Source organism: Parasteatoda tepidariorum, chromosome 7 (genome assembly GCF_982258835.1).
Source record: "Parasteatoda tepidariorum strain Cologne lab strain chromosome 7, Ptep-v5.0, whole genome shotgun sequence".
NCBI lineage: Eukaryota > Metazoa > Arthropoda > Arachnida > Araneae > Theridiidae > Parasteatoda > Parasteatoda tepidariorum.
The window spans coordinates 31,637,755-31,652,831 of NC_141761.1; the positions used below are offsets into that span (position 1 = coordinate 31,637,755).

Consider the following 15,077-nt stretch of genomic DNA (forward strand, 5'->3'; position numbering starts at 1 on the left):
ACTGTACTTTGTTTTACATTTAATTGTTTTTTCGATAAATTGACCATTGTATGTCAATCTCAGTATTTATTTTCACGTCATTTCCTTAATTTCTATAGTTTTTTGCCACAAATGTGGCGGCCAGTAATTTTAACCACCTTGGCAGAAACGTGCTAACCTTTGCTATAAAATTCCTTGATGAAGAAATTCAAACAAACAATATAAGTTTTTAACTATTTAAAAAATTTGATTCTGATGGCTTGGAACTTTTAATAATAATATTTGCATAATGAAAAGAGCATTATGAATTGAAATACTGTTTGTAAATATTTAAATTTGTATTAAAAATTTCCTTTTTTATTTTTCAGGTATGTGAATTACATTTCCATTCCCATGATGTGGAAAGAGAAACATTTATTTACGACAGTAAAACCGGGGAAAGATTGTCGACTAGTCTGTCGATTATTGACTTTAAAGTCATCCAAGTTTGGAGAATTTAGCATAACACAATTTGATATTGATGTCACAGAATGTCATGAGCATATTTCTGAAAATGTCAACATACCTATCACTGATATTGATATCACAAATTTAGATGATAAACTACCAATTTTTGTATATATGGCTGGGTATTGTATTTATCAAATATGTAAAAATTTGAAGTGTGTTTCTTGTGAAAGTCAACTGACCATGGACAAAGAATTGGCAGTTGATGATTGTTATAAATTAATATCTTCCATGAACAGGGGAAGTTTGAAATTCCCTAATTCTAACGTAATCAGAATTGTGTGCTTTTCGTATGCAGTTGCAGAAAAACTTCTTTCACCTTTGCATGAAAAACAATTTCTTGCAGTTAAACACCAAAGGCTTTTCATGACAAATTTGATTATGAACTTATTAACAGATTTTGAAGTTTTTAATGATGTTGATGTGTGCTCATCAGGTCACGTTGCTGAGCTGATCGTCAAAAAAATAATTTGGACTACCGCTAACATGTTACTTAAAAATTATTGTTCTAACAAGAATGATGTGGTTAAAAAAATTTCTCAAAAACGCAAATTAAGTACATTGGAAAAACATTAATATAAATAACATATAAATAAATAAACATTACATATAAATAAATTTAATTGCAATTTGATTCTTTTTAAAAGATTTACTTTTTTTACTTCCAACTTTTTTAATATATTGCATCCCCTTTCTTTAATTTTGGAATGTTGCATATTTTTAATCATTTTATCAAAATATGCTATCAATTTCAAACTTTTGTTCATCGAATTTTTATTCATATTATTTAGAAATGCTTTTTTTTCAAATTAGGGACTAAAAATGTCATTAATACTACATTTAAAAATTCATGATCTAAAAGAATTAAATAATATTCTAATATAGTATTTGATTTTAATTAAAAAAATTTTTTTTTTAATTTGTTGTGTAATACAAGCTTATGAAATTTATAATTTTCTTTTCACTTGTAGATTGTTTTTGTATAATATATTTTCAAATCTATTTTATTTACTATTATCATGCTATAATTTTTGTATAATTGTTTTGAAGGACTTTTTTAACATTGCATAAAAAATTCAAAATTATATATTTTATTTAATGAAAATTTTTTTCAACCAGGATAAAGAATAGGTTTTTATATTTTTTGTATTAAAGTCCTTAAGAAAATAGCAGCTTATTTGAAATCATTATGTATTTAATTTTATTGAATTGGTTATTAATATTTGTAGGTTATATTCATGACTATATTTAGAAGTAAATTTTTCATTCCATTTTGTGAATAAAAACTTGTGTGACTAGTTCATGATGTATTTAAATTTCATTAATGTTCTGTAAATAATTTGACTCTTTTATATAGCTTTATATTTTGATATTTTTTGTCTAATAAAATAGTAAAAATACTCTATCTTCTCTATGAGTCGATAATTCTGTTTAACAGTTGTGAATGTACAAAAAAATTAAAATTTTAAAATGTATGATAATTCAAATTTGATTTTTGGAAGTTAAACATTTTATCTTTACTTTTAATTAAATAGGTTATGTACAAAAAATAAAATTTAAATTTGTAATAACTTTTTTTAAGTGTTTCACCCTATTTAAAATCAATACGAAATTAATTTGGTTATTTAGTTATCTATCAGTAAATTATGTTCACTAATAGAACAGTTAACTGCATTGTGGAATAAAGCTTCCATTCTATGACAAAAAACGACAAATTTAAATTATGTATGAAATAGATAAATTAGAATTTAAGAATATTAAGTAAATTATTTGATTTTCATTGTATGTATTAATTTATTTGCCGTATTTTCGATTTGCTAATAAAATTGAGAGAATATTAATAAAATTTACAAAGTAAATAAATTACTATTTATTGAGTGATTATATATTAAATTTGTCAAAAAAAAAGTTTTAAAAAATCACATCACGTTTCTTAAAATTTGTTAAAAATAACTATTTGTGATTCATTAGAAAAATAAATTGGAAATTGCATAAAATATTTCCATACAAAGTTTCAGTTAAAGGAAAAAATAATTTTTACAAAAAATATTAATTACGATCTTTTTTTAATATTATTAAATTGAAAGATGTTGTCTTTAACCATTTATGGAAATGTTTATTAAAAAAATATTATAAGCTTGAAAATAACTTTTTCTCGCGAAAATCACATAATGGTAATATCTTTGCTCAACGAGAAATTCTTAAGTTAAGCGTACATATTCTCAGCCGCTGATGCAGAGAGGAAAAGCGACGGACTACTATTGATGACTCATTCTTCACGCGCTCAGGCCTTGTCTAGTTACAGAGGGTGTTGGCCCATCTCAGTTTTCCTGACCTTGGGCTCTGGGGTGCAGGAGCAGATGTTCCGGTTAGATGATCAGCCGAACGCGAAATCCCTAGCGTTTAGCTCCAAAGCATGCTTGGTACTCATTTATAGACCAACTAAAGGAATGAAAGGCTGAGTCAACCTTGCCCGGCCCGAGGATCGAACCCAGGACCAAATAATTTCGCATTAAAAATATTATTTTCATTTAAATCTACAGCACCTACTTTCGTGTAGAATGCATTTTTCTTATACTATATATTTTTATATCTGATATTTTCCTCTTCTTCATTTTGCAGTTGATCAAACGAGAATTCGATTATCATCGGATTTGGATATTCCAGGATCCGATTACATCAACGCCAATTTCGTCGAGGTAAGAATACACACTTCAAGTTTTTGCAGTTGTTGTTTCAACTCCTCCAGAAACTGACTCCAGAGAGTCAGATAAGGTCCATAAGACCATGAGCAAATTTTTATTCATTTGAGCTGAAATATTTTATGTGAGTAGATTCACTCATCATGCATTAAATTCTCAAGAGTAAACTTGTTTGTAATTTCTCATTCGCTAAACCACCTCTTCCAACCAGAAACAATCTCCTGTTCTCTATCTTTTAAAGGACATGATAGGAAGACCTCGTAAATTTGACCGTTGTCAGACAACAGCACCTGAAGTGACGCCTTCCCTCCTAACTCTCATACTGCAACGAAAGGGAAGATTTTTAGCCATGTCAGGTTTAACGCGCACCTCTCCAAGATCGAACTCGCGAAATCCTGCTCTCTATTACGTCAGCAGTGCCTTTACAGAATGAGCTACCGAAACTTAATTTCTAAACCAAGAAAACTATTATAGTAAAATTTACCATTTTCACTATTTGTGTTAGAAATTAAATGACTATTATAAATGAAAACCATAAGAACTCAAATAAATTCTTCTTCTGAAAGATTTTTTATTTATTTACTTTTATTTTATTTTTACCACTTGTTTTCTCACGAGTTAATTTTTGAAAATATTGCAGAGAAATTATTTTCTTTGTCGTGTATATTTTAAGCGATGTCAATTAAACATGTTGAAGCAAATAGGAAATGTAAGTAGGTACAAAGATTTTTTTTACAGCCTTATGGCTTATTGCATTTTTAAAAATCATTAAATATCATTAAATTTGATATTTTAGATTATTTTAAATAAATTTTTCTAAATTTATCAAATTATATTTAAACCTAATTATACTTATAATATTTTTTTATAAGAAAGAATAATATAAAGAAAACTAGTTGCATCCTTTGAGGCTCTACAGCGCCACCAGAGTGAATTGTATTTAATGGAAACTAGATATATGAAAATAATTTACATCATTTAAGTCTGACTTTCTGTTCATATGTTAGACAGCATCGATGCTGTTGCTGTTTTGGTTATATTCTTTGCTGTTACATTTCATACTGCTACATTTTCTTTTGCTGCGCAAAATTTATAAGACGTAGAAACTTGAAATTACGTAGGAGCACCGAAAGATGTACAAGGATTTAGTTAAAATCGAAAATTTGATATCCAATTATTAATTCCAGAATTATCAGCTGTTAAACTTGTTATAGAGAAAAACTGTGCTGACTGATCTCCCGTTGACTACAGAGTTGAAATTTGACGAGCTAAAAGGCAATTTCTAATTGCAACTATTATACAGTTATCTTTATAGATTGTTAGCCATTAATCTCTATCATTTCACTGGATTGCTGATTCAATGCTGATTCAATTCAACGTTTGTGAAAAACAGGGGTGAGTTGAAGCAGTGGAAGAGACTTTTAAAAAAATGAAATAAAAATAAAGTATAGAAAAAGGTAAATTAAGAAATCAAGAAAAGTAAAAAATAAAATATTAAGTAAAGTAAAGCAAATTTCAAATTAAGAAAAAAGTAAAGTAGAAAGTAAAGTAAAGCGTAAAATAAAGTAAAGCATAAAGTTAATGTAAAGTAAAGCGTTAAGTACAAAGTAAAGCGTAAAATATAAAATAAAGTGTGAAGTTAAAAGTTAAATAAAAAGTAAAGTAAAGTAAAACGTAAATTAAAGCATATAAAGTAAAGAGTAAATTACAGCAAAATTTTAATTAAAGCAAAGCCTATATTAAAATAAAGCTTAAATTGTCGTAAAAAAGCTTAAAGTGTAAAATAAGATAAAGCATAACATATAAAGTTTTAAGTAAACTGAAGCGCAGATTAAAAACTGTGCAAAGTTAAAAGCAAATTTAAAGTAAAAGCCAAAATAAGAGCGGAAAGTAAAGCCTAAGTAAAATTAAAGTGAAGCATTAAATAAATATAATGTAGGGCGTAAAATACAAAATAAATTAATGCATAAAATATAAAGTAAAATATAAGGAAAAAAGTAAAGTAAAAAGCAAAATAAAAAGTAAAGTAATGCGTGAAATATAAAATAAAGAAAATTGTAAAACATGAAATTAAGTAAATTGTAAAATATAAAAAGAGTAAATTGTAAAATATAAAATAAAGTAAATTGTAAAATATAAAATAAAGTAAATTGTAAAATATAAAGTAATATAAAGTATAAAAAAAGACATTAAATTATAAAGTGAAGTAACGAGTGAAGTATAAAGTAAAGTAAAGATAAGAATATAAAATAAAACATAAGATCTGAAATAAAGTGTAAAAAAAGTAAAGCATAAAGCATAATGTAAAGTATAAAGTAAAGTATAAAGTAAAATGCAAAGTATAAAGTCAAATTTTATGTAAAGTCTGAAATTGAAGTACTGTAATTGAGACCATTTCTGCAAATTAGACCTAAATAAAGAGAGAAAAAATTTTTGTTAAATCCAAGGACAAAAATTATATTTTTTCAATCCAAAGAGCGAAAGTTCCCTCCAATCCAAGAACTCTTCTTTTTTTCTCCCCATACCGGAAATGTATGCCTCTTGTTCACTTCTTGAAGAAGAAATGTATGTTCTTAAAAATGATTTTTTGAAAAAAATATATTTTTCGTACAATATAACTTTCTAATTATCTGTATCTTTTTTATCCCTACAAATTTTTAAAAAGACAACAATAGATACAACGCAGTTATGTAGGACTCACATGTTGCCAACTTAGATAGAAAAATACTCGCGATTTCTCGAGGCCATATAAGAGAAATATCTTTAGAGACTTATTCAATGTTCTTTTAACTTTATTTATAAATATAAAATTAAGTTAAATTGAAAATGTCTACACATAATTGCCTTCACAAAATAATAATATCTAATCATTGAAATAACTTTACAAAAAGATAAAATCGTTTTCATTTTATTGATGAATAAGAAACCAATTTTTTTTATTAGACAGCCAAAGATTAGTTTGTACTCTTATTCACCGGCTCTGTATTAGTATGAAACAAAAAATAAAACGCGCCGAATAAAGGAATGATTTGCATTTAGACCAGGAAATCTCGTAGCCAAATACCGCAAAAAGAATATTTCGTGATATTATATCTCCCATTTTATTGCTGAAATCCGCTGAAGAGCAAAGGATAGAACTTAGATATAGAAAAAAAAAAGAAAGAAAGCAGAAAATAAATAAGAAAATGTCAAATTCTTGAAATAAAAAGGAAACTCTGGAGCTGAAGAAAAGGAAAGACACAGCAACAAGAGAAATGTTTCCGCACGGGAAACATTTTAAACTCTGCTTCTCAAAAGAAAAGAAAGCAAGGAAGAGCGATGAAGGAAAAAAAAAAGAAAGAAGAAAGCTGAGAAACACAAGAGCTGCCTTCTTTGCTCTAAATAATGACAAAAAGAGAGCAGGATGAAAGATACCAAGACCAAGAATAAAGTCTTTTTTTGTTTGGCCCCTTCTGGTGTTTTTTTTTTCCCTTCATGCTACATTCCTTTTGGCGTTGCAGAAATGTATGCAATCGGCCACATTTACATTATATTTGAAACACATGCGCTATTCATTTCCTATCCCGAAAACAAGTTTTTGTTGGAGGATATATTTGAGACTAGACTTCATAATTTAGATAAAGTTAATATTTAAAAATAAGTCGACTAGAAAATGTTTTTAAGCTTTCTGTCTCTTTTTATTTGGGGGACATTGAAAAATGAAAAAAGCTATCTAAATTTTGTCTTTGTAACTGATTGCTCGAATAAATTGAAGCAAATGAAAGTACTAATAGAATTCTAAAAACTCAAAGAATTTTTTCCTAACATTCTTTAATTAGAATTCCTTTAGGTTAATAAAAACTTAAATAATTCACAATAAATAAACTAAATCCGTTTTTTTATTTTTTTATTTACTCATTTCGTAATTTCTAGTAAAACTTCGAACACTACGGGTTTCCGTAATTTCTCATTAGTACTACGGAAGTTAAAAAATGTCTCAAATAAAAATTTTACTTTACAAAACTATTACAAAACTAACTTTACAAGACTATGCTGCAACTTTTAATAAAAACAAAAAGTCACAAAATTCTAAGAAAATGCGTCATCATTGTTTTTCTAATGGAAATTAAAACGCAGTCAAAATGACTTCCTTAGGCAATCTAGTGTTAAAGGGAACCGGTCATACTTTTTATACAGTTACCTTTTGTAAAATAAATTGTTTACAAAATCTTTAAAAATGCGACTTTTTAACATTATTATCAAACCAATTGTGGCACATGGAAGTGAAACCTGGACCATGACCATAAAAGATGAAAATGACCTGCTGGTGTTTGAACGAAAGGTCTTGAGGAGAATAATAGAACCCATTAATGATAGATGTGAATGGAGAATTAAGTCGAACCTTGAAATTGAGAAAATGATTAAGAGAAAAATTATTGTTCACTGTATCAAATATCAGCGCCTCTCATGGCTTGGACACATTAAGAGGAGAGACAATAATTACGACTTGTAAAGGATGATCAACTGGACACCTATGGGAACCAGGCCCAGAGGTCGCCAAAGAAAAAGGTAGAGGGACTGCGTTATTGACGACTTGGAAATAATGAAGATTCGTAGGTGAAGAGAAAAGTCAAAAGAGAGAGCTGTATGGAATAGAATTGTGGAACAAGCAAAGGTTCACCAATGGCTGTAATGCTATATAAGAAGAAGAAATTACTTTTGTAAAAACGTATTCAAACCAACTTATAGTTCAAGGGTTTATTCAAAAATTAAAGATGTAAATAATTTTATTTAAAGTTTAAAAAAATTATACATTTAGTTTTTCCACGAAAAATAAATTAAAATTCCAGCTAATATTTCAATGTTTTACAATATTATTAAAATTTTCTTAATTCAAAAATGGTGTACCTGTGTTTTACTTAAGACAAATTTATATTATTAACATTTTTATTACACAAGGGAATAATTAAGTTATTATAAATGGGCACAGAAAGGGAAATTATTGCTGCCCTGGAATACCGTATTTTTTTCTGTGGTCCTCTTCTGAAAAAAAAAGTAATGTGCCCATTGTCTAAGATCTAAGAAATGCTGTACAGAAAATTTATTTTCTTACAAGCGTGCCTAAATTGATTAATATCGAATTTAACATAAATATATACAGCATGGAGAAAAAAATCTAGCAAAGTTACCGTACTCTATAGCAATGGCATTTCTGGTAAAAATAAAAAAAAACAATCATAATTCTGGTAATAAAACCCAAAATACCATTTGATAATTCTTCCATTCATATGATAACGGTTCATCGGAAAATCTGGTTTTCAGAATTATGGTTCTTATTACCAAACATTTAGTATAAAATACAAAATTGGAAAGTAAGTAATCAAACAAATTGCTTTTATACCATGCTCCAACGTATCATGATAAAATTACAAAATTTTACCACATTTTTTATGTATTATAAAACCATATTTAATTGTTAATTTAGCCAAAACCATTACCAAAGGGCTTCAGTAAAAATTACCGACCTTTTTGGTGTTCCCATATTTCTCGAAGCACGATAAATTTTACTATAATCTGGTAGTTAGGCGATTTTTTTCTTCCTCTGTGTGATAATGATGTGAACAAATTTTCATTTTAGGGTTACCGTGAAAAGAAACTGTACATATGCGCTCAAGCACCTTTGAAACATACCATTTGTGATTTTTGGCGAATGATTTGGCAGCAAGGTGTATCCGTGATTGTTATGCTGACCGGCCTAGAAGAAAATGGCGATGTAAATATATTTCTCATTCTAGTTTCTTGTTTCACAGGTAATGTTAAACTTTAAACATGCAAAAAAATAAAGCTTATAAATCATTGTAATATTGCTCATGGTTTTATCCATAATCTGTTGATTCAGGCAAAGTAATGTCCACTTCAATGGTTGTGTTTCATTGAGTGTTGAAAAAGAAAACAGTTTTAAAATCATATTTACTTCAAACTATTCAGATTTTTAATAACTTTTCAAAATTCGATCACAGACGTTTTTCAATTTCTCAAAACTGTGCTTTTCCTTCATGCTGACATTTTGCGCCATTTTCACACTATTAGAAATTTCTCGGAAGGAATGGAACAATTTATTTAACTGTTATTTTGCTACATTCAAACAAAACAGTCAAATGACCTTAAATAAGATGGTATTTAAACTGATAACTGTGATAAAAACCGTTTATTAACTGCTTTCCCCTAATACGGTTAAATAACTAGAATTTTACGGTTAAATAACTAGAATTAGACACCACAATATTTCATCCATTACATATGTACGCCTAGCCCTGGGCTATTGAAAAATGATACTCTCATTCATACATAGATGGCAGCACCATAAAGCTGCCAAACTATCTCCGATATTCAGTTAAATTTCGTTTTTATGGTTTTGAAACCATACTGATTGTAATAGGTTAAAAAATGGTATAGCTTTATATTTACGGTTTTTTAACCTTACTAGTTGTAAAAGGTTTCAAAACATTAAAGGTAAAAATTTGCTTGACCATGAATTTTACGGTTAATTGGATGGACAGACTGTTGTCGGTTATTTTAGCAAAATTTTAGGATGAAAATTCCAACAGTGCAAAATTAGCATAGTTGACTAAAGATAGAAAGAACTTTTCAATTTTTAATAACCTTTAAAAACTCTCAAAAGTTAAGAAACCATGAAACAACAGCAATAACAATTGATTTTTAATAACTTGCGCTTTAACATTTTCAAAAAACGGGCTTGCATTACATTATTTCCTTGTAAAATGCAATAAATTCATCTTCCGCTATAATTAATCAATATTTTCCGTTTTATGATATAATTAGATACTTGTACCCTAAATAGCCATAAAATGAATTCTTCATGATTAAGCTTAAATATTTTATGCTATTTAAAAATATCTATACTTGACTTAAAACCTCTAAACATATATAGATTGAGCCTAAATTTATAAGAACAATTTTAGTAAAAGCGAGCGCCAACGAAGACATCTAATTTAGCCGCAATGAAAAGAAATTTCGCCAAAACCGCTGGTCTGAGTAGTTTTAATTAAAAAATCTTCTTTAAATTAAGGCGGTGCTTGTAGGACTTCATGGTAAGTTGCTATTTCTCATTTTCTTCTTAATCTTAATCATTACCTTTACGTCATCTTGACTTATAAACACTATTCAGTGCATGCCTCATATCTTAGAAAATGAAACAACGAATAAAGCGTTTTTACTCTGCGCTCCAAGTTTAATTACATTAATTTATTCAAGAAGTTTTAATTAATGAAATTAAACTTGTTCGCATTAATTAGGCTCGTTTTTGCTGAACAGGGAATTTTATTGAACTGGGTATGAGTTTCCATAAACTTCATATTCGCAATGTTTTATTCTTTACAAATGAGAGACCGACGTTTTCAATTTAAAACCTTCAATTTTTGGAACTTTTATGAATTTCATGCGCGTGTTTTAAAACACATTAGAATAAATGTCCAAAACTTCTGGTAGCTTTTTTTTAGGTTACTTGATTTCATTTTTGCATCGATTATTATGCAAGTAATAAAAAGAACTGCTCCAATTTATCACGCTTAATTAGTTAAAAAGTATAGTTAGATTAAGATTTATTGTTATGAAATATTCATTGATTGATAATATAAAATAAATTTATTGTGATTTAGCATTTCAAATTATGGAGTTAACATTTCACAAAAATACAAAAAGTACATGATTCAGGATTATTTTAGAAATAAGTATATTTAAAAATTCAGTTTGTGTGTGATTTTGAAAAATAATTTTTTAGCGTCAAAATTTCTAAATACAATATTTTATAAAATATCTTTTTCCAAAAATGCGTACATAAAAGTTTTTCGTGTGATTTTCTTTCATCTTCCTGTGTTTATTAATACTGATGTTCTGTAATAGCCATAATGGCAAAAAACGAAATCAGAATGGTATGCACATTTAGGAGCTAAAATTAATATTTATGACAAGAAACAACAATGTAGAAATCTCTCAAATCTCCAGTATAATAGACAAGAAGTGAAATAGCCAAACCAGTTTGATTGCCTGATCAAACTTGAAAGTGTTTTTAAAAATCCCATTTCTACTCCTCTTAGTTTTCTTTGACAACCAGAGAGGTTTTAAGATTATCAATTCTGTATTTTGCAGAGTTGGTTCATTTAGATTTCGAAATCCTTTTTATTCTTTACTCTAAATATACTCTAAGCATACTTTTTAGTCTTCATTTTTGACGTAGGCTATAAAAAAAAATATGAATTGTGCTCTTTGCGAAACACCTAGCATTTTGTTTTTTTTTTTTCATTTATAATTCCTTCGATTTACTTTTTTAAGAGTTTCGTAATTTCTTTCACCTATCAATCAATAAATAAGTCTAATTTGATATTTCTGTATTTCAGTTTGATTTGGATTTTAATTATGTATCGTTAAGCTCTTTTTTTTTTAAATATTACCATAAATGAACATGAAAAAAACTCTGATTTAAATAAAAAATTAAAACGTAACTTAATTGTAATATGGAAAAAATTAAAATTTTGACTTAAAAAAATCCGATTTAAAAACTAACAGACTAAATGATTATACTCTAACTAGGAAGAAGAACAAGAATCACTGTAAAAAATTTACGTACAGTTTGGCATTTTGGGTGCATCATCCATAAAATCCATTTTTTACCGTAAAATATTGTACCGTAATTTTTACAGAAATACTTATTTAATTAAAGTGACTTATAGATTTTACGGTAATTATTATTACTGTAAAAATTACGGTATATCCAATTTTTTATTCCGTAACAAGTTCCGGTAAAAATGGATTTTACGGTAAAAAGTACCGGCACCTTGAGTGCTAGTACCTTTTATCGTAATTTTATTCGAAATGTTTTACAGTGTACTTGAAGTGCCACTCGCCAATCGGACTACTTTTTTATTATTTTTACATCTGGAGTTTAGAAAATGAAATCGTATGTAAAACGTATTTTGTCCATTTTGCAGTACTTATAAAGTTATAAATTTTCAAAAACAATTTTTGAATAGTTTAATTAGTGAATAATTAATAATTATCGGTTTTAATAGGGTCTTTTTTTTACCTAGTTTAATTCATTTTAGACATGAAAAGCATTTTCGGTAATAAAAAAAAAGATTACTCTAATTTAAAACTTTTCTTCTTAATCTAAAACTTTAATCTTCGCATTTTAAAGGACTGAAAGTATAAAATTACATTGCTTTAAGTAATAAATTCAAAAGTTCCTGCATAATTCAGTATTTAACCAGAATTTTTTCGATTACAATTTATTATCTGATTTAGAACTCATTTGAAATTAGTTTTTTAATAAGTATCTTAACCGTGATTTTTCGAACTGTATTATTTATCATACATTTTAACAAAATTTTTGCAATTCTTTGCAAATTGTTTAGCCCAAACTTATTTTTTCAAACGTTTATATTTATATTTAGAATGTCATTTATATTCTAAATAGACGTAAAGTTTTGTATTTTATTTCGTATCCACAATAACTAACTCTGTAAAAGAATATTTAGCTTTATTTGTGATTGGCTTCTCTTCGAATTAAATCTTTAATAGAAAAATCTAAGTTGAATCTTTTAAAAGTAATTCCCTTTACTAATCTAAGACTCATATGAGACACTTGGATGCAAGATTTGCTAATAGCTGTAGAATGGTAGTTGGAAAAGTGCGAACGAAAAGCGTAAAGCTAATGAAAACTGAAATAAAATAAATTTCAAAAGTCTGAATATCATTGGAATATCTGCAGAAATTGTAATTAACAAAATAAATCTTAAAATAGAACACGAAGTTGCTGTCACAAAAGGCATGAAGCCATCTTGCTGACTATCTATAACGAATAAAAATCCTAAACAATTCCCCTCTATTGTACCTCTGAATAGAATGGCTAAATTAAGTTCCAAAGGGATCCTATCAAACCTTTTCTCCTAAATAAAATATTCGCTTTTCAAGAAAATACACTGCATTCTACCAATTATCCGTTACTGATTTATTCTTATTGGGCTAAATCAATTAGAACCAAGATATGCATTCCATGAGAAGACGTACGAGAACCATTAAGAGAATAAATTGCTTTCTGTCATGTTCAATTAGAGGTTATCCGAAAAGAACAATGCTAATATTTTTCTAGAAAAGGTCTTTATACCGACGAAGGTTAAATAATCAAATAGAAAATCTGTCGCGCCCAGAGCATTTTGCTGTCTTCCCTCTTATCAACTACAGAGCAGTGTTGCTGATGTTATTACTGATGCTAATAGTTTTCCTTTTTTATGCTAGACTAGTTGCATTTAAAAATGTGTACAAAATATCAATACATAATTTTGCATAAAAATATTTTGTACAGTGTGCCAAAAAGCGGGGACACTTAATAATTTTTAACTTAGTAATTGAATTTTCTCATACTGAAATACTCCATTCATCTATGAAAAAACTTACCAAAGATAGGTCAATTAAAAATAACTTAATTCTATTAAATTAACATAGATTTTATAATTGTTTACCATAAATCAGAATTTGATTTCAGTTTTTCAAGTTATTAGCCAGATTTTTACCAGAAATCATTTGAATCAAATCATTTTCGCAAGTACTAAGATATTTCCTTCATGTTTCAAAACGCCTTCATTGTACTTGCTAATTAATACTAAGTATTATTAATACTAAGTATTATTAATACTAAGTATTATTAATCAAAATTTTAAAATCATATCATATTTTCCAATAAAAATATTAAAAATGCGACTTTTTGTTAAAAGAATTTATGATTTTGTTTTTAATTATTTATCATAGATAAATAATTAAATAATATTTCGCCTTAATTTGTCAAGTTATTTACCAGACATTTACATCAATACACTCGATATAATAGATAACGTTTGCTTGCACGATATTTTAATAATCGTTGTCTTACATATAAGGCATAATTAACTTTCTATTACCTTTCCTTATTTTCTTTCATAACGTTTCATTGCTTACATTATTTACATTTTTTTAACATTCAGTTAAAGGTTTCTTGAATCATGGGATATAAGGTTGTAGCTTTAACAACACTGCGATGCAAGAATTAATTAACCCCGAGTGAAATGAATTAATAAAAATATTTTACGTCAGATGTATCGTATTGGTTAGAGTACAAAAGTCCACAAAAATTGAAATGGATTCCCATGATAGCTTTTAATTTAATGATAAGATTTTCAATTTTTTTTAGTGGAAATCTTAATCTAAATCTCTAGTGTATTTCTACAACAAAAATGGCAACTACTTTACATCAAAGTAGCGTAATAAGACGCTTTACGTAACTCTTGGCAGTCTAAGTATTTCACTGCACACTATTTTTTTGCACTACTTAGTACGGATGAGGTTATGTTGGGTACCTTTGAGAGAAAGGTCTTGAGAAGTATTTTTGGAGGAATTTAAATAAAAATGGCGTGTGGCCTCGAAGAACAAATTTAGAGCTTTATCACTCATATAATGAACCTGACATTAATAACTTTATTAAACGACAAAGAATAAAATGGGCAGAACACGTTATCAGAATCGACAAAGACCGTACCACAAAAAGAGTTTTCAATGCCAGACCAGTTGGCAAAGGAAAAAGAGGCAGGCTGAATTTGAGATGAGTAGATGGCCTAGAAAAAGACCTTTGGGTCTTAAAAACTAAAAACTGGAAAACGCTAGCAGGAAAAAGGTTAGCCTGGAAAAAACTTCTTGAGATGGCCGAAACCCACCCTGGGCTATCGAGTGATGATGATGATGACTAGGTGCAAAGTAATCGCTACTATTTTTGCGATTCAGAACACTAAAATTTATAATTACTTTAAGATGTGATACACATAAGAGTCACGATACACATAAGAATCACTGTTTTCACAATAG

The 15,077-nt window shown here is 27.9% G+C and overlaps 2 protein-coding genes across 5 annotated transcripts in view; both read left to right on the forward strand.

Moving 5' to 3' along the window:
* Positions 1–1,891, forward strand: part of LOC147806982 (THAP domain-containing protein 1-like) — a 3,973-nt gene extending 2,082 nt beyond the window's left edge. Inside the window, exon 3 of the mRNA XM_087167618.1 lies at positions 348–1,891. Within this exon, the coding sequence (XP_087023744.1) occupies positions 348–479 (132 nt within the window). The 3' untranslated portion in view covers positions 480–1,891. The remainder of the gene's footprint in view (positions 1–347) is intronic.
* The window catches only part of LOC107441786 (tyrosine-protein phosphatase 69D), a 542,487-nt gene that overhangs the window by 473,235 nt on the left and 54,175 nt on the right, over positions 1–15,077 (forward strand). For all 4 annotated transcript variants that reach the window (XM_071183653.2, XM_071183654.2, XM_043039328.3 and 1 more), the window contains 2 exons: positions 3,109–3,185; positions 8,806–8,940. In XM_071183653.2, the coding sequence (XP_071039754.1) occupies positions 3,109–3,185; positions 8,806–8,940 (212 nt within the window). The remainder of the gene's footprint in view (positions 1–3,108; positions 3,186–8,805; positions 8,941–15,077) is intronic.